The sequence below is a fragment of the Xiphophorus couchianus genome, chromosome 2 (genome assembly GCF_001444195.1).
Source record: "Xiphophorus couchianus chromosome 2, X_couchianus-1.0, whole genome shotgun sequence".
In the NCBI taxonomy this organism is placed as follows: domain Eukaryota; kingdom Metazoa; phylum Chordata; class Actinopteri; order Cyprinodontiformes; family Poeciliidae; genus Xiphophorus; species Xiphophorus couchianus.
Window position 1 is genome coordinate 19,594,845 of NC_040229.1, and position 21,074 is coordinate 19,615,918.

General features: G+C 37.6%; 1 protein-coding gene across 3 annotated transcripts in view; it reads left to right on the plus strand.

The window, feature by feature from the left end:
• ldlrad3 (low density lipoprotein receptor class A domain containing 3) overlaps positions 1–20,535 on the plus strand; it is a 100,574-nt gene extending 80,039 nt beyond the window's left edge. For all 3 annotated transcript variants that reach the window (XM_028003213.1, XM_028003222.1, XM_028003203.1), the window contains 2 exons: positions 17,857–18,244; positions 18,840–20,535. In XM_028003213.1, coding sequence (XP_027859014.1) covers positions 17,857–18,244; positions 18,840–19,044 — 593 coding nt within the window. In that variant the 3' untranslated portion in view covers positions 19,045–20,535. The remainder of the gene's footprint in view (positions 1–17,856; positions 18,245–18,839) is intronic.
• Positions 20,536–21,074: the final 539 nt, after the last annotated feature.

The following is a 21,074-nucleotide window of genomic DNA, read 5'->3' on the forward strand; positions in this document are numbered from 1 at the left end:
TTTTTTTATAACTATCACACTGTTCATTCTTGATACCAATTGCACAGAATGCTTAACTTCCCAACACATTTTGGCTCCACACTGGTTCCCACACTTCAAAGGTCAGTGACTTATCTTTGAGAATGCTCTGGATACTTCCTTATCTCTGGCCTCCAAGTACCAGCCTCCCCTTGAGTCCATTATTCTGTACGCCTCCTCAAGCTGAACTGTCTAACTTGGGTACAACTGACCATCTTGCTTCTTATCACTCGGACAGAGGCCATTGATTCCTCTTTAGCTGAGCGTAGATATGAGCGGGAACTGCAAACCTTCAGTCACGGACTGTGTTGCTCCATTGTTTGACTTTGATAAACTTCGCAGGGCCTCCTCATACCTCCACTTGCCTGACCAGGCCTATTGTTAAATGAGAGATTAAAAGATGGAATGAGCCCAAGTGTCTTGTTCTGTTACTTTACAAAGTGAAGAATAAAACACAACTGAGGACTTGCACTCTGTGGGCCTGCACACTGTAGTTCTTGCTGGCCAGAATTAGTATTGGTGTATGTCTAATACTTTGTCAGTACAAACAGTATGAATAGGTGTGACTGAATACATTTTATCCCACTTTATTTAAACCCAGGGCTTGGCTTGACACCCTATACTATTTTTTTTTTTTCCCCCTCTGAGATCAGATTTTATGTAGCATGACTCCCAGGATAAATCGAGCCAGTGCAGTAGGTGGATGGTGACCAGTTTTTTGGGGGGCGAGATTTCAAATCAGCAAGCAACACTGTAAAAATTTTATATTTATGGGGTTTCCAAGTCTTGTTTGAAAATTCAATTAAATCCTGAGCACTCTGCCTGTATTTATGTCTGGCCTCCAATGACATGTATATATCAGGATTAGCCGAGTAATAATCACTTATTCTACACATGGCATTTGAAAAAATACTCGTTTTGCACGAGGATAGTATTTACTTTATGTAGGTTTTACACAACAGCATGATGAAATGACTAATAAAAACAGATGTTTATCGGTTTCTATCATCACATGTAGTACACTAATCTCGTCTAAAACATTTGGTAACATTTTGAATATGCATATCATGGGTACATATACAGAAGTTTCCAAACATACTTACTTTGTGCCAACTTTACTTAAACCTGGTGTACTGCAATTAACATTTTTAGTTAAAGGTAGTTAGATTTTATTTTAGAGTTTAGCCGATACATCATCTAGTATTTTGCATTTATTTGCGTTTTATTTCTCTACTATTAACATTGCAATCTGCAACAGCTTGAAGGCATCAGAGTTTTATAATTTAACACCAGGCAAATTAACAACCTTAGCAACTGATCAGAACAGCTCACTAAGACATAACTGAACTTTTGTAAAGTTAGTTTCTCCAGCGATAATTGTTATAATTTAACTATTATTAGTTTTCTGCTACAGCTGTATAAATAGTGAAACTATTTTGGGAACTTTCTGATTCTTTGCATCCCATTTAAGGGACTTTTAAATGGTCAGTCTCAGAGTCCCTGAAAAATGCAACTCCATTTCTGCTGTCGGTGTACTGTCTGTAATCTAATGTCAGCTACAGACTCAGCGAGGTGTGTGGTCATGTGTTCAGCATCCAGTTTTTTTGATTCATGGCCTGTGAAAGGCTTGCAAAGATGTGTTTTATGCTGTGTTCATTACTTTGTTGATGCAATGGTCCTGATCAGCTACTAGAGCTCTTTGGAACAAAGTCATCAGATGAGATTGTACTGTGGCAGCCCGGAGAGGACTGACAGCTTAACTGCCTCTTATGTGATCAGTAAAAGAGGCATTTACACAGGGGACTCGCTCCACTTAAAACAAGTTGCAATAACCATCCAGTGGTTTGGTCACTGTGGAGTGTGAACATGGGGGCAGCACCCATCAGAGTTGATGGTGTACTGCTGTACCATGCGTGATGATATTTTGACATGTCAAAGCCATATTTATGCAATTTTATATTAATTGAATAATATTTTAGTTTTTTTGGTAGATATGACCATTTTTACAGTGTTTAAACATGTACTGCACCACAACACATTAGTAGATCTAATTTAGCTAAAAGGCTAAACTGAGTATTTCATGATTCAGTTTAACCCGTGGGCCTTCATGTCAACTTTTGTTTTGTCTCGCGCTTCGTCTACATCCTAGAATTTTCAAAATAAATTTTGCTTTTGCATTTTTCTGTGTCATATTATGTGTCAATCACATCCATATTATGTGATTGACACATAATATGACTGTTGTGCTGCTTGTGACAATACACGTGTAATTTTGTGCAACTTCTCTTTTAACAAGAATCAGTTCATGCAATAGAACTCAATTAATTATAATAAATAATTTTATTGATAAAATATAAGTTCAGCTAATTGTTAATTGGGGCAAGGATCGGATCCGCTTCCTAGAGGGACTTTGGCAGAGTCACTCCAGGTGACTTCACAGGCCAAGCCTGGAGAAGGAAAACCACCGGGATTAGAAACGTCGACCCAGTGAAATGTTTCCTACCTCTTTTTTTTTTTTTTTTTCTAAAAGACAAACTCTGGTGAATCACTTGGCCCACAATGTTATTCTTTTTTGGAATCTAATGTATTTGAGCGCATAACTGCGGACTTTTCATTGGATGATTTTTTTGTTTTATTTATTGAGGGACATCTCTTTCAACATGAAATAGATAAAATTAATGTATTTCAGAGGCTTTTTTCTTTTTCCCACGCCAAATAATACCTGTGAGATGTTTCAGTTTTTATTGGTGGGAATGAGTTAATGAGTGGTTGATTATTTTGAAATTTCCCTTTGAAACAGCAGGCGATTTTTTTTTTTTTTTAATGAAATATAGCAAGCCCCACACACCTGCAGTTAGTCTTATTTTCAGGAACAGATCTTAGTGTCCCCAATGTTCTCTGTCTTATGTTTATCTTTTCACTTCCATTGAATCTCTCTATTACTGACAGCTCATTTTCCTCTCATTTCCTCTCCAAATGCCTGGAAACTGCCTGCCAGTAGCAAATCAACTCCTGACCTTTTGTCATTTTCATTTTTATCTGCAACATCTAACTGAAAAGTACAACGTGTTTGTGAGAAAACAAGGTATTGAAGTCCTATTGCATGAATTTGACTAAGGAAAACTTTCCAAAATTTACATGTAAATTGCCCCAGTCGCAAGAATTGGAGTGGAACATATTTGCAGTCAATGGCTTGGTTCTCTTTAGAGGACATGAAAACCATTTCGAGCACACTTATCAAGCTGAAAATCATTTTATCTGAGACAATTGATGATAAAGATGATTCTGCTTCTAAGAGCTGAGCAAATAATTTTTGGCTCTTAGTGAGCCTTATGTGGATAGGAAAAAAAGCAAAAAGAAATCTCTGTTAAAGCAGTCAGTAAGAGAATAGAGAAAAAATCCAGTGGAAAATCCTGGCCACAATGTGGGTGAGAAATGTGAGACACTAGCAGTAGAAAGCTGTAAAGCCTGGTGTAATATCTAGTTATTAGAAAATTTGTCCTGCTGCAGAACAAACACACTGCTGGTGCCTCACTGTTGGTAATTGGGCTTTGTCATAAAAGGTCTTTCCTCTGTTTTGCACTTCAAAGATGTTTTTTTTCCCTTTAAATATCCGTGGAATAACCTCATCCTTCCATAGTAAGAACAACAATTTCTCTTATTTTCCTGCTTGGTATCAAATTTTGTTCCCTTATCTTTGACTAAAGCCTAATAAAAGCACAGTGAAACTGATGATAGAGCTTTTATTTATTTATTTTTTTTCACCATAAACTAATTAGGCATGTTGCAGTTTGAGGTATTAAGGTCTAGTAAGCGTTACACTTTCAAAACTGCAACATTATCATGCTATTGAAAGATCTTGGGACTGTCAATTGTGTTTGGGTACACAATGCTCAATGTGCTAATGGCGGAGAAACAACTTACATTTACAGGAAAACTGTTTATATGCTGTCATTGGCAGCCATGCTAACTAGCCTGAGCATTCATTGCAAGCTCTGCTATTGGGAAGAAGCTCTAGCGAAGCTTATAGCAAGGGAGTTAGGGGGGTGTGAGCAGCACATGCACAGGAGTGATTGACAGTGCTAAGACCTTCCTCTTTGCTCTGATTGGTGGATTCTGTCACAGAAAGGTGCATTTCTGAGTAACCCTAACCCAGGGGGAAGGCAGAGGAGCTCAGTCTTTTTCACAGATTATAGTGACAGTTTTAACAAATATGTAAAAAAAACCGCTTTGTATATAAAAGTTACATACTGCAACTTTTTTATTTCCCCTCCAGGGGGTCTTTTGTGGGCTCTAGTGTCCCTTATATGAAAGTAGGCTGACAGGAAAGGGGGAAAGAGATGCAGCAAATATCGCCGGGTCTGGGAATCAAACCCACGACGGACACGTCGAGGACTTAAAGCCTCCAAACGTGGGTCGCGCTACCCCCTACGCCACCACAGCACGCCCCTACTGCAACTTTAATATTAATCAAAAAGTAGCTCCAATTGTTGGTATATTTTAATTAAAACTTTGAAAATTGGTTCCCTTACTTTGTAAAGCTATATATTTTTTGGATGCTAAGTAAAATTAATGGACTGAACATGCCAGATTTCCTCTCATATAAGCATTCAATAACAAGAGGATTTTACTGGCACATTTCCATGACTATAGTGTTAAAAACTATGGATACTTTATTGCCCTAATTCATTTTCCCAGCTCTTGTTAACATTCTTCGTCTTAAAGGCACTTATTAATCAGATTGTTGTCAACAAGTATGACAGACAGGTTCTCTACACCTATATGTCCTTCCTGCAGGCTGTTCTGTCCGTGAAGCCTGCAGGCGGCAATTTATAGCTTCCATTTACCAGAGCTAGATTAAAACTCCCGAGTAAACATTGCTGCACAGTTCGCAATGCCTCCAAACAGGAATATTTGAAGCCTTAACACTCATCTGCACCACATCATGACTTTATGTCCTTGCCTTCTGTTGTTGAGTTCTGTTTGTGTCCACATTCAGGCTACCCGATGCCCTTCCACTCATTCTTAGCTCACCTTTTGGTGCCAAAGAACAGTTGCCATGGAGATTTTACCCATGAGGTTTAGTGGGACAGGCTTATATTCAAAAGCCCTCAACAATTCCGTGCAACCTCTCGCCCTCCCCATCCTTCCTTTTATTCCAGACAAAACAGAGCAAACCCTTTTTACATCCACACTGCTCTACTAAAAGGTTTCGAAAAATAAAAAAAAGTGTTTTATTCTGTTCACATCTCAAAGCCTTTCTCCACTTAATTACATCAGCCACCCCTCTGTGTCATTTCTCACTTCTCTACACGTTCCCTTATGAAAAAGCAACATAAAGTGCATTTGAGTTCTTGTATTTACACAGATGTATTTGTTCTTTTCGCATCTTGCCTTTTCCGTTGCAACATAAATGTTCTAAACTTTGAGCTAAATAATGAAATAAATCTCCTAGCTCCAGTTTTTGGACTTTCTTGTACAACGTAACGATCAATGATCACATTGTTGGTTCTTTATGCTATTGCAGTACCTGACAAAAGTAGTAATACTCCTTGAACTTTTTGGCACTTTCAGTCACAATCTTCAGTGTATTTTGCAAAAGTTTGAAAATAATAGACCTACAGTGAACAATTGTAAAGAGGAAGGATGATTTTTCAAAAATTAAAAGTACAAATAAAAGTCTGCAAATTAGTAGGCATTTTATTCTGCCTAATTTATTCTAATACCACCGAATATGTAATACCATAATCCAGTGTTTGCCTGCATAGTGAAGGCAGTATAAAGTTGTGGGGATGAGATGGGACCAATCTTATGGAACAAGGATGCATCTTAACCCATGCATATCCATATGTTCCAAAAGCCCATGGTATTAATATTTGTGCAAGCTGCTATAATTTTTTGGAATCAAAAACTATGACTTCTGCTTCCAAGAAATTAAGATTTCAGGATCCTCCAAGGGCAACTTTCTTGCATTTGAGAAGCAGGTCTTCATTAAAAATCCCTCACACGTTTCTGTTCAAATCATAACAATAGAGCTAAAATTAGGAGGAACATTTCTTGGTGAGAGTTTTTATTCCACAGGTGCAAAAACACCATTGTCTAGTGGTAGCTGTCATAATGCAGGTGTGAGCATTGTCCTGTAGTTAAAAAGTCAATGACCACATTAATAAGCTCATTAGAGTATTTTTAACGACACCAACATCTGGCTCTACAATTTTGCCTGTGTTCAGCCTTCATATGTTTTTTTTCTCTTATCTATGTAGTGCTGATTTGTAAACTAGAACATCTCCCTCAGGAATGATTCACTTTAGTGGGAACTCTTTGTCCAGAGTATAACATGTACAGAGTTTTTTCAGTATTGTATTTATTTCTTTCATCGTCTTTTGCCAGTCTCTACCAATTTTGCCCTGATTTACTAAAGTTTAGTTTTTACTTTTGTTTTTTTGAATATTTCTTTTGGTTTTATTGCTGCATTTTTAACTCAATAGAGTCACTCAGGTGTTTTCCTAAAGTCTCCCTTTAACTAATCAACTTCTATTCCACTTTTCCCTCAGTAACAACATTGAGTGTTATGATGAGATCCTACAGTGGTAGTCAATAGAGCAAACAAGCTATTACAAGACAGCAAATAGAGACCAATAAAGCATGAACCTCTTCCTTCCCCTAAATAACCACTTCTGCACAAAACTCCTATGCTGCTCAATATAAAGGAAGACATATTAAAACATGAGCATCTATGCTGTCTTAAGAAACTACTAAAATGTAAACAAGGTCATAGAAAATAATGTACAGTCTTCTTGTGTATTAAAACCTTCTTCAATGCCAGCTATGGAGAAAATAAACACGTGAAGTCGACATGTAGTACAGGACAGGCCAAAAGTGAAGGAGCTGGGTGACAGCACTGAGTATAAATATTAATTGTGGGCTGCCAAAGAGAATCTGGAAAAGTGCTGCGGTTACAGCCTTTTGCTTTATACTGTGCTTTGGCAGAGCAGCTTTCACTCAATCAGCGTTTTATGTTCCAGGAAAGAGAACTTTGTTGGCAGAAAGGTTGGCAAAAAACCCTCTAATGCATACCAGAAGATGGTATGGGTGATTAGTCACTTGAGTAAAGACTGCATGCGCCTAAGATCTTAGGAGAGCAGGGCTTTCAAACATTTCAGTGTAGTTTTACAACCAAGTGATCATATTATGAGAATTGACAAGCTATTTCTATTAAATCTAAAATAAAAATATGATTTTTATTTTTGGCTCAATGTATGCATTATGCAAAAAACTTTAATTCTGGGACTTGGCCTGAGAAAACCTTGTGCCCATCATCTACCTTATTTAAAATCCAATATCCTGTTCTGAAAGATGTGATTGGTCTTAAGGTCATACAAGATAAAAAAAATTCCAGTATCTCCTAAATGAAATATACTTTAGTATTTCCCATTTTCTTGGTGATAACTCCTATATCTACAGCCATTTATCAGCTCTGCCTGAGTGGACATGTTTCATCTGTGCGATACAGCAACACAAGAAAACACCATACATCTTGAGCTGATTGGTCCAAATCTGTGAACTATATGAAGGTGAGGGGTTTATGTAAATAATTATAGACTTTAATCTAGATGTCTTATCTAGATGGATAATGTAATAAGCTGCACTTACACATTGTTTTCATAATTCATGTATTATGAATTAATAGGCCACTTTTAAAGATGGCCCAGATTGCAGAATAATTGATTTTATTAGACAGCCAAAAAACCAAAGATTTTGAAGATATAACTGATCAGAGTTATGCAGCATGATATTCAGTTTTAAATTAATGTGTTTACTGCGTCAGACACACAGGAGAAGACCGAACAGTTTCAGTTTTATTGTCCTTTTTATGTTTATTGGATCGCTTTAAGAGTTTGTTTTTTATCCTCTCAACCTCAAAACTATATTGTTGCTGGAGTCAGAAGAGAGCAAAGTCATTACTGCAACCCAAGTTTCTTTTAGTGGTTTCCACCCTGTTTTTTATCAGCTTTCACAACATGGAACGGTTGAACTGAGCTCACTTTGGTTCTTGTTGAAAGAGGCGTTGGTATTTGTTTGTTCTGCTGTTTTTAGCCATGTGACGATCTAAAAATGGCATGTCTGTGAATGTCAAGGTGTGTGTGTGAGAGTGTATTTTTGAGACTTCCTTTCTAATCATCTTTATGAATGAATATTTATGCATGGCAATGGATGTACAGTATCTTACATGTGATGTACATAAACTATCCTGAAATCATGTGGATCTTTTTGTGGGTATTTTTCACACCATATAGAATCTTGCTTTTCTCACACTCTTCCACCTACTGCACACACTAAGCTCACTTTAGTGTCTACCAAATTCTTAGCATAAAAATATGAGATTCCTGCCCCCTAGTGGCACCCTCTCTTCCCTTATCCTGACGAAGAGCTACATCTTTAAAGATTCCAGATCTCAAATTAGTCAACTGCTTCTCATCTGCATTTATCATCAGATAGGAAATGACCATCTCCAGCACCAACAAAAATAGCAAAACCTGGACTGCCAAAGTTGAATGTTTGAAATTGGATGCTTTTCCAGATGTGGATAAGTATAGAAAATGAAAATAGATTTTGAAAAACAATTGCATTTCCAGACTTTAATCCCACTACCAGTACATATCTATTAATCCATCCATCCATCTGACCTGAGCCCTTTGCTCCATGTTTTCTCTTTCTACCCATTTTCCTGTCCTGTAAAGCTGAATATTACCACTAGCAAAAAGAGCAAAAGAAAAATGTGGTTATAAAAAGAACAGGGAGCTCTGGAAATCAGGGTCTGGAAAACTATGGTAATTTGACATAAAAAATTCAAAGGAAACTATCCACCACCAACCCATCTACTCTGGTCTCCTTTAAAGAATGGATTTTGTGAATATGTGAATTTTACACTGCACCTTTTAAGCCCCCTACTTTTTTCCTCAAATGGCTGAAGACACATCTCTCTTTTTTTCTAGTCAGAAGTGTGTTAAGTGTGGCATTTATCAAATGGCTCTTTCTTTCAGCCCATTTTCTTTTCATCTTATTTTGCCTGTTCACCTTCAGATGGGCCTAATTTGACAGCAGTTGATTAGAATTTTCTATGGCAGGTAGCCAAACGAGACAAAGGAGCTTGTTCCAACAACATAAAGGGTCTTGTATCTCAGCAACCCAACGGCTAGTCTGCTCTTCATCTGCATCATTATTTGATTAACAGACAAAAGAAAGCTTCGTTCTTGTATTAATCACTGCATGCTCAATCGCCCATTGTGCGTCTGCAAAGGCCTTAGCTTTGCTTCAGTGGAAGTAGGTTGTTCTCTGATCTTGTGTGTGGCCTCTCTCAGCAGATTTCTGCTTTCCTTAAACTCCTGCTAGTGCATATTTTTGCTGATTTTGATATGAAAGCTTTCCATCTTATTGCTGTGGGTTGTTTCAGATTATAATGTAACTCCCTTTGGCCTTTCGAGGATGTTTTTTGAAAGAGCGTGGAGGATTTTAACACGCAGCCACACAAATCGGTATTGTTGGATATCTATGAGTGCATCCTCAATCGACTCCTTTCAACTGGATTCTATTCTAATTTTACTCATATTCCCTTTATCATTATAATAGTGGGTGTTTATGTATACAAAAAGCAGTGATCCCTCATGGCCGTTCTCAGTCTTCAGTATTAGTCTGCATGGCAGGCAAAGGAACTGCTGGGGTTTTGGGAAAAAGTCTGAGTCATTACAAAGACTCAGATGGTTACTTTCATTTCCCCTTTTAAAGAAAAAGACACGTCTGTAGGGTCTGGGAAGGATGGCACACAGACGTTCATGCAGAAACGAGTGTGTTCCTGTTACTGAGCAAAGCACACAGTGGGGGTCTGTATTACTCAGCCTCTTGTAGCAGGTTTTTGGAGCAGAAACTGTGAAGTTAAGTTTCAGGAAGCTGTGTGTAAGATATTTCAACTGGCACTATTCATGTGTAAATTTTTTTTCTCCTGGTCTCTGTTTTGTTAGTTTTTTTTTTCTTCTGTATGTTTTTACTGTGTTGCTGGGACTGTAGCATGTTAATATATATAGTATTTCGCTCTTGTGAACTTGTTCTAATTTTGTCAAGTTTCACCTTTAAAGGCTTGCTAGTGTCTTGTTTCTTTTGATCCAATATTGGACAAAAGAAGCTGGTACTAGTACAATATTTACTGCTAGTAAATTGTACATGCAATTTAATATCAATACAACTTTATTTTATGCATTCTCCCTTGGTTTCTGTGTTGTATGTGCTGTTGGCTAATGAAACGTGCCACAGAGGATCGACCAGGGCCTGTCCATCGAGCAAATTTTGGCGCAACCCGGCTCCAGTTTCGAGTTGGGATCTGGTCAGCCCGGGGTTTTAAATCTAAACTCTAACATGCAACAATTTGCATACAGTTTGCCATTCATTATTTGAAGCATCATTAAAAGCAGACATTAAAAATGTTTTTAAGGGTCTCTTCAGTCTATGTTTTTTATTGAAAAATTTGAAAACAAAAAGTTCCTTAAACATTCTTGAAAGATAAGAAAAAAAACCTCCACATGCACATTTATAACTATAACGTTGATAAAATTGTAACATAAGGTTAATTTTACAATCAAGCTAAATCAAAATAAGCTAACGTCATCATCTAAAAGTAGTGAAAACAACACATTTTTAACAAGATAAGAACAAACAACAACTGCAAACACAAATGTTTTCTTCAAATATGCCATTTGACAGCTATCTGGCGCCTGCTCAGCCTGACTCACCAAGAGCCCAGCGCTGAGCCTTCTTTCTAATAAAGTGATTGATCATGTCCTCAAAGTCTAGCCAACTGACTTTCAATGGACAATATGGCAAGACTGTAAATCCTGTCTTGAGACATAGTGGACCTCAGATTCTGATTTTCAATTTTACTGAAAGCCCTCTCCCCACCAGCACCAGTCACAGGCAATGTACAAAATATATGTAAAGCAATGCAGACTTCTCCAAAACAGTTTTCCTGTTGCAATTTGCTAATTGCATTTTTCAAACCAGATCATGTCTGCACGTTTGCAGATTACAATAGTCACCCAACTAAGCAACTTTCTTGCTATATTTAGCGACATTTCAGATACAAAAATTTAAAAAATTGGTTTTGGATAAAATCTTTTTAAAGATCGGCGATCAGCCACAAACAGCAATTGGTACACGTCTATTTACAAGGCATTGTATTGGTGAAATCACAAGGTAAAAGACAAAATCCATAAACTACTGGAAAGACTATTTCTGTTCACAGATAGTTAATTCCCCATCCATATATTTGTTGTGTTTTAAAACGACAAGGCTCATGTCATCTCCAGGACAACTGAACACAATGAAGAGGTGAATGCTGTGAAACAGAGTGAAGAGTAGAGAAGAGAGCGATAGAGCTGAGAAGAGGGTGTGGGAAACAAGAGAGGAGAAACAAGAGAGGGACAAAATGCACTGGGAGCAGTGGAGTGGAGGCAAAAGAGGGCAGATGAGGGATGTGGGGAGATGGCACTCTGATGTAATTAAAGTGGCCTGTTTGAAAGGCTGCACCTCTCCCACAAGCCTCCACATATGAAAGGTTTGGGAGTTTATGAATACAGTATGGATGCAGTGGGAGAGGTGGCAGTGTCACAGGGAGAAATGCAGCGTGAGGTCGTTAATAAGGAACCTAAGTGCATCTGTGCTGCCCCAATTACATGAAATGACTAGCTGGCAGATCAGAGGCACATGTATGCTTAAACTAGGATTTTCCCTTATAGCAAGTCCTTTAAGATTAGGCACCTGCTAATGTTTATTCCTCATCAGTCAAAAACAAAGCAATGTACAAATACAGTATATAGTCTTCAAATCTTAGTTTAGCATTACCTCTAGGCCTCTATTTTTTTAAGAATAATGTTTTTAATAAAACTTATTAAACATTTGCAGTACCAGCAGGTGGTGATAACATAATTAACAACATTAGAATTCGAAAGAAGAATATCCTACACAAAGCTAAGCATTGTTAGACTGAAGATTCTCTCATACCGACACAGTCTTAAGCAGGTAAAGATGTGACTTAGGTGACAAAACAGCAACATATAATTTGTTTTTTTAACATGTATATCATGCTCTACATGTAAAACCATAATATTTATTAATATAATGATTTTTTTAAATTAAATTTCCTGAAGGGTTAAGCTAATGTTGGTAAGCTTTTCTCTGCTTTGACATGCCTCATTGACAGTTCGTCTAGTAGTTTGATTCGGTTCCAGTAAATCATGTGATGGTGCCCTGTATCAGAAGCTTAACTTTTTGTTTTGAAGATTGTACATTTTTGTTATGTTCTTTTATTTGTTCTCTCCCACACACACAGCTGTCTGGGAAAGATGTGCAGAGCAGGTCAGTGTTTTAAAAACACTCAGAGAGGAAGGTGGAGTTGTAAACACAATCTTTCTGTCACTCTTAACCTCATTTTAAAGAGCACAACATTTCAGATTTGTTAGTTTAACAAAATAACAGGCACAACCTGCAATATAACTTTATAAGCAATGTAATTGAAAACGCTGAGTTTGCAGTGAACTGCCAACTGCACAACAACAAGCAGAAGGCTGAGTTATCCAATGAACTATAATGATCAACTAAAACACAATACTATTGATCGGATCAGGACATCACCAGTTTAAATTTCCTATCTACTAGTTTTCCCTATTTTGCCTGTTACTTTCAGGTATGTATTTCAACAAATATTTATGTGAAGTTTGCTGCTTCGTGACTAAATAGTTATCATTTGCTTACATCAGAAGTACTTTGTGGATTTTATACTTTCAGCTGGAAAAAGGTCAACATGGAGGCTTATTTCTTCCAAACAGCTGGGCTTTGTAAAATATTAGTTTTTTATGTTGCAACACAGAGTTTGTGTTAAGAGAATGAGGAATGTGTTTATCTTTGACTGATCAACAGTATCCTTGCAGATAGTTTAAAACTAACTAACTGGATGTTCATAGGATTTTTAGGAGCTAAAGGCCAAAGCTGGATGTTGAACTTCCCCTAAATGAGTTATGTCATATAGTACTAAAAACAGTTCCTAAAATCTACAAAGCAAAACATATAAGGAAAAAAAAAAGATTTAAAATATAATGTTATGCATTTACATGACCATGTCAGTTTTCTTTCCGTTTGGGTTTTAGCAGAATTTTAAAAGGATTTTGTATGTAAATCTTGCAAATAAAATCCAGAAATTCCTGTATAGTCTTTCATTGTAGCAGCTACATATCTGATCATCAATAGCGATGGAATATTAGTTTCCCCAGATGAATATTGCACTCGAGTTATGTGCATTTTTTTCTTTTTTTTTATCCCTGCTCATATTCTTTCATGTGCCCTCTTCTCAGCATCTTTGATCAGTTCAGCCTTCCGAGACTTTGATATGTGAAGTCATTCATTACTGTAATTCAATTTGGAGGCACCCGACAGCAAGGGTTTACAATTCGAATTGTTAAATACCAGGTTTGAGTGTGAGCTTTTAACACATTCCTGAACAGTCCTGGCTAGGGATTTGGTGTAATTTAAGCTTAGAGTTCAAAGCAAAAAGATTGAACAGGACATCCAAAGAACTGTAGGTATAAGGAACAAAAAATATCCAAATATATTGAAACAAAATCTCTGAGCAAGTACATGAACTATAAATTGAGGGTTAAAGATTGTGATTGGTGCAGAGGGAGAGAGAAAAAGTGAAACATGTTCAAACCATAAAAGCTGAAGGTACACCGTTTCAGGCAAAAGAAAGACAAAAACAGGTCATGTTAAAGAACAAGGTCACACAAACATGTAGATTGTAGAGATTTTCAGCAAAAAATGAACAAAAGAATAGTACACGTCTGGAAAAAGGAAAATACATGAGGTTTTTTAGCAGCACATATTTTGAAAAACAAAATGTTATTCTCTCCCGCCCCCAAACTAACTAGAGACACCGTTGCCGTTTTTAAAATCCTTCACTTTTCTTTTTCTTTTTTTTGCATATAATACTTACAGCTTTTCTTTTTCTGTTGCTAGAACTAAAATGGTAAAAGACAGATTCCAAAACTCAATCATAGACATAGCAGGGCGCCAGAGACTCCTGGGACCCCCCTCTCCTCTGACAGAAAAGCGGGGCCTGTGCCTGTCTCCACCCTTTTTCTTTTGCCGCCTGCCTTTTCAGGCAGTGTGTCATTTGCGGCAGGCTTTCAGGGCTCCATCACAAATCTTTTCGAAGATGCTCCCATTGTTCGCGTTACAGCATTATGAGATTCCTTTGTGTGTGTTTTTCTTTGCTCCCCGAGGACTTCACTGAATCTTAAAAGCAGCATAGGTTGGCAGTGGTGGGATCTCTTTATTTTAGCTTTTTGTTTTTTGTTTTTTTTTCTTTTGCTAGGTAATTATGTGAATAATTTCTCTTTGTTTTGGCCTATCTCTGCTGAGAGTTCGGCGTGTGATTAATTGGTAGCGTGAAGGACCGACCAATTTTAAATCACAAGGGAGGGACCTGTGGGGCTTGTTTTATTGGCTGTTTTTTCTTCCTTTGGTTGGGACAGCATGCGGGTGGAGCATCTGAATTAGATTAAATTTAATTAAGGCATGGGCCCCCTGACTACAGTGGTACATTACAAAGGCTGTATGCCAGGATAGTTGTTGGTAGGTATTCAACAATGTGTGCGAACACAGTTACTCACACACTGAAGAAGCTCCCTGAGGCCCTCAAGGTCAGATAGACAGAGGAAATAAGCACTGTGGTGTCTAAAAGGAAAGGAAAACACAGAGAATCAAAATGTATCATTTGTAAGCGTGCTTGTTTTCCCACATTATACTCTCGGTGTGACAAAGTGGTTCAGTTTGTGTTCACCACTTGTCCCTTATTCTTATTTCTGATACATTTACTATTGGTTGAACTTGTTTATTTTGTTTCAGAATATATTCATGGTATTTGTGTTTTTACTTACCATTGTTTGTCCCTTGTAGATCTGCAGCAGGGCAGGAGTATGGGAGGGGCCGGCCCAGTATTTCCTGCTTAAATGGCTAGATGATGTCACTGATTGCCTTGCTGGGTTCTACCAATTAGAGGGTTTTCTTTGAATATTGATCTGTTTGTTTTTCTTTAAAGTAACGTTTTGAGTCATCTTACAGGGTTTATTTTGCAGACTATTTCATTATGTAGATGAGTTTGTAAATTAGATTAATAATTGTATTTTTGTTTCTGTTTAGACTTTTTTTTTTGTTTTGTTTTTCTGTACCTGTTTAATTGCGGCTTGGTCCACTCATGTGCAGGTGTGTTGCCAATTGGCTATAAAAAGAGTGTTTTGGGAAGCTCAAGAAAAAAGGTGGTTGTCAGAGAGTTAAGAAGCAAATAAAAGTTAATTGGAAGACTCTGGAAACTGGTGGCTGGTGCTGTTGTTCTTGTTCACCTTGTGGCTCCTTGACCACACTATTTTACACTCGGAAAAAAAAAAGTGTACATATCCTTTATTTACCAAGGTAAAAGAAATATCTCATTGAAATAGAATATTTCTTTCAAGACAAATCTCAGCAATTGCATCATGCTTTTAGTGACAGTTTAATAGCATTGTACATATTTACAAACAAATCGCTGGTGATCTATTGAAATGACAAAAAATATGACACCTTTATTTTCTACTTTTCCATTTAGCGACCTTTATTACATGTCAGCGTAAGAAATATATCTGTGTATGACCCACAATTAGATTTTATTTAATCAGCAAGAATTAGTAACTAAGATTAAGAAGCAGCTTTATTTATTACCAGTAAAACTAATACATATTTTGTAATGATTGACAAACCAAAATAACATTAACATAATAATATGATTGCAATTTCAGTACAGGAATATGCTGTTGCCCAGCTCAGAAGGGTGGTGTCTTAGCCAAGACACCACCTTTATGGTGGTCACTATATCTCTCAGCAAAGTAAGAGATATTTAAATCAGTGACAGGAACTCAATCATTTGGGTTCCTAAAGTGATTAATCTAGTTTGCTCAGTCAAATGGAAGAACCGTTTAAAAATGTGAAATGCTTTCACGAGTTGTAACAGTAAAATATAAAATTATTAAAAGCTGATTCAATATTTGACCTCAGTGTGGTTTACTTAAAATGATCTGCTAGATTACATTTTATCAATGAACACTAATAAACTTTATGTATTTTATTTTTAAAATGTTCAGCTCATTTTACCTGGGTGCCAACAATTTGCTTTGGAAAATTAAAGATTGGGTAAGAAAAAAAAATTTTATACATGTCCATTTCGATAAATCATGTGGATCGGTGTCTTCAGTTGTCCATGTGGAATGAAATGCATAAAGCGAATAGCAGCTCGGTTTTGTATATATTTGCATTACATTCCAGGTCTTTTGGAAACTCCATGTGCATGATTTGAGCCCCAGTGCGTAAACAAACAGTATACTGCCTTCAAAAGCCTTCAAAGTGACAAAGTGGATCAGAATGAGTCACATTGGTCTTCTTTGTTTTGTTTTCCCTGTTCTCACTGCTCTTTAAATGTGGAACTGGTTCAAACACCATTTTATTTATAAGCCCAAAAGTGTATCCATGCATGGGATGATTCAAAAAGCTGCAAGATGGCTTCCTTCTTGCAGTTTCTTGCTATCAAATCCCTCCAGAAGGAAGTGTTTTTCAGAACACTGATTTAAACTTGAGATTTTCTGCAATGGTCATTTCCTGGCAAGCATTCTGGGTAATATCCTCAACTGCTTGATGGCTGGTAGACAGAGACTGGTTTACGTTTCAGGCAATGCACATGAACTTTTAAGTACCACCACAGAAGCCTGGAAGACGAAGCTTAGAAAGCCTCCCTTTGAGTGTTTTTAAGCTTTTTTATGTGGCGTACAGACGTTTGATGTTCGCAGTCCCCTAAGGCAGAAGTTTAATTTGAAGTGAAACGGCAACTGTAAAATACTTTTATGTAGCTCTTTCCTCATTAGCACATGCTTTCTGCAGCTCTGTAATAAATAAAATTCCTTCCCTTCGCTCTTCTTCTCTGCTTAATACAACAGTGGTGTCGGCTGATAAGCTGAAACACCATTTACACGAGCCCCATTCCAAGTGCCTGATTGAAATTCTCTCACTGTAATATCAGTCAGTGGAAATGTTTAAGTGCTAGTCCCTCATCCTATCCAGGATAATAAGCTGCAGTGCTCTCTGGCTTTATAGTTGTCCCTCTCCTCCTTTAAGCTAGTAGTTTGGCTCGCTATGAGTTTGTTCCTCCTAGCCCTAGCTTTCATTGTGGCCAATAAGTTCCCTGCACTTCCAAGTGTTTTGCAGAGTCCTTATGTGACTGTGACAAACATGGTGATGTGTGACAGCTGCTGGTGTTCTGCAGGCCTTCTCTCATCATTGATGCGGAGCAAACAGCATTTGATATCGGAGTGCTAAGGATGGTTTTGTCCTCACAAAGACTCATTTTCTTTCTGTCTCTGTTCTGGTTCCTTCATATTAGCCTTCAACAAGTCTCAGCAGTGATCCATGACTTGTCCTTTATGTCTCATAGAGCTCATTGGGCCTCACCTCTCATCTCCAAGAGGGGCTTTTGTTATTGAATCACACGGAATATATTTCAAAACGATTGTGAAAACAATTTACTGATTTGTATTCACGACTGTCTCCTTCACTACTGTCTCTGTTCCCCCCGGCTCTTCATCTCCACGGCTCATCTTCCTGTTTCCTCAGCCTCTGCATCTAAATCCTTCCTTCCTACCCCTCAGCATCCCTATTTATATCAAGCAACACACCCTATCATCTGTTTTCTCTTCTCCTTTTTCTTCCACACAGAAGCTCCTGGCTTTGTGACACTGGACCATAGTCTGCGCTATTACCCCAGCATCACATACGGTGTCATCGGCAGCGCCATCATCTTCGTCCTGGTGGTGGCTCTGTTGGCCTTGGTTCTTCATCACCAGAGGAAACGGAGCGTCCTGTTGCCCAGGAGTGTAAGGGGAAGCACGCATCACCACCAGCCCCTTCTGCTGTCCCGACTAGTCATCCTGGACCGAGGTCACGCTAATGCCAGAGGTCTGGGTCTCAGCCCCGGCTCCAGCAATGCTGCGGGCCACTACACTGCAACTCCTCAAGCTTTGCATCTGCTGTCCGGGGCCATGTATCCCTCCTCAGTGTCCTTAGACTCGCCTCCCTCATACTCTGAATCAGTTCTGGATGTCAGGTAAATGAACGTTCTTAGCATTTTGCATTTTAAAATCTGCTTAAGTAAAATACAACAGACAACTCGCCTGTTGTAAAGTACAACAATTAGCCTATTATGTAGTTCATTCGACTACATAAACCAAATAAACAGGCTTATATATATGATGTGTACCTTATATGTAGCAAAATGCAAACAATAATTCTTACAGCTATTTTCAACAATCACTTTCTTCTTGCCATTCTCTCACAAAGACCAGATTTATGGAGTTCATAACTATGAGTCCGGAGCCACAATGGACCTTGACTCCTTCTCTGATTAACGCTCACTGTTCAGTTCGATTAGATGTTGTTTACAGGTATCAGAGTAAAGGGAGGTAAATACATATACACACCACTTTTTTCATTTAGGTAATTGAAATAGATTTTGAAAACCATGTGTCACTTTTCTTTCACTTCCCATTCATATGGTACTTTTTATTTGTTATGTAAAACTTAATTGCAGTCTGAGGTTATAATGTGAGACAATATGAAGAAGTTGATGCCGTATAAAAACTTTTCCCAGGCAGTCTATGTAATTGCTCTGTAAAGTGTCAATGTGCTTTGTTTTTCCCTAGTCGACCTCCTTGGTTTGATCTTCCCCCTCCACCTTACGTCAAAGACAGCGAACTTTCTTCAGATGGAAATCTTCCTCATTACGACAATCTGCAGGATGGTCTGAGCCATTGCGCATCGCCTGACTCTGCATCCCCACCTCCCACGATGCTTCCCCCGGACTCGCAGACGGGTCCCAGTCCTACGGAGGAGTCAGACCAGCTGTAGCCCCTGTCATGTAGGCTGATCAGACTTTGGACAGTCAAACAGCTGGACTCACTATCCCAGCCATATAGAGCTATCAAAGACTAAAGGACAGCCCTAAATAAAGGCCCTTTGGAAAAGATTCAGGGGAGTTAATCAACTTCAAAAGGGTCCCAAACTGGCTGCCTTCACTTCAGCCAGCTGAAGCTCCAGCATTTCTCCTGTAGACTGAACCTGTGTGCTGGTTCCCTCTGCTGGTATGATAGATTAATTACATTTCAAAGTGCTCAGCTGGTGTTAATTCAGTTCCTTGAAGACATTTTATCTATTATACTTACCAGTGAAAATACTGAAGACTACAAAGAAGAAATCAACTGCTCATCTTTATTGTGGTACACTTCTGATTAGCATAGGATGCGTTTTGCTAGATTTTAAAATACTCCACAATGTGCCTATTTACATTTAAAATATAATTAAATTAGATTTAGCTTAACTTGTTTATTTCCCAGTTCATCAAATGAACCATCATATGAGACATACAGACACAAACTAATACTTTGCTGCTTGTTTGAAACAATTTTAAACAGATCGGCTTAGGCTTTTTTTTCTTTTTACTCATTAAATGTTTTCCTTTGTGTCTCATCTTGCCATTTAGTTAAATACCAATAACAATATGTAATAGGACCACCTATGTTTTAGGAGACAATGTTTGTACTTGATGTTCTAAAATCATTCCTCTACGCAGAAGAACCGAGACGTTTCGAACCTGTAAGACCAACAGGGTTCATACGCAATCTGCTTTATATTCCATAAGAATTCAGAGCGGGAAATGCGGTTTGACAAAACATGTTATTGCTTATTTGGTTTTCTAAAAGAAAAATGTATGAACTTTTAAAATAGAAAAAAGTTCTGTATTTTTTTAATTTAGATACAAATTAAATTGTCACATCCCAGCTTGAGTTGAACATTTTAGCCAGCGGTACAGTATTTTTTTTTTTCCTTCCATTTCAAGGATGGAACAAGCATTAGATTCTATACTACCTTTTTCTCTTCTTTCAAATTTTTAATCCATGTCCATAACAACAGCTGGGTATAAGGTAGAAAATACATTAGACTGAAATGCACATGTAAAGAAATTGTGCACAAAAGACAAAACAAATCAATCTATTTAAAGCAGAACACTTAGAATGTGAAGTAAAATATTCCTTTCCTTTTAGATAATGTAATTAATTCTGGTACAAAACTAAATTAAACCAAAGATACGAATACTAAAAGTTTACCAATAAAAGATACAACTATGTGTTTGTAATTTTATCACCAAAACAACTGCAAATGTTTGATTGGGTGAAACGGTTTTGATTTGAGATTTTGTTGCGATCAAGACCTTCTTTATTTCTGATTTTTAGTCCTAACTTTATCTATCCACACAAATCCCAGATCTGTGAAGTTTTCTTTCATGATTTCTTTGTTCTATGTAGTGTGTACATTTGAAGTAAAACAAATATCCAATTCATATCCTGAGTGGATATTTCTTTTTTTCTACTGTCAAAATAGATTTCTTATTGGTTGTTGGTCAGGCTTTTCTATACCAATAGCTTAGGAGCATGTACATAAGATACTAAATAATCCATAAACAGTGTGATAAAGCTCTAGTAACAAATAGAGACTGATTAGAAAAAGGGTTGTCAAAGTTTAGACTCTGAAGTCCAATACCGCTTTCGCTTATTTGAACTCACACCAGTATCCAGATAAAAAGAACGAGAAAGAGATGGATAGAAAATCTGAACACAGCTGCTAGAACTGACTACTGGAGATCTTGGAAATACTGGATGGCAAAAGTGACGTCAGCAGTAACATAATTTGACTATATGTTTTGGTGGGGGGTTGCAAGTATTCATAATAATATTGATTATATTAGTAGCAGATATATAACACAGCTGGTGGAAAAAAAACAACTATTTCAACAACTTTAAAAGCGGGTGTAGGCATTTTGTCACAACGTTTTCAGACATACTGTAAGGATGCCAACATCTGCCTTGTTTCAATAGGAGGCT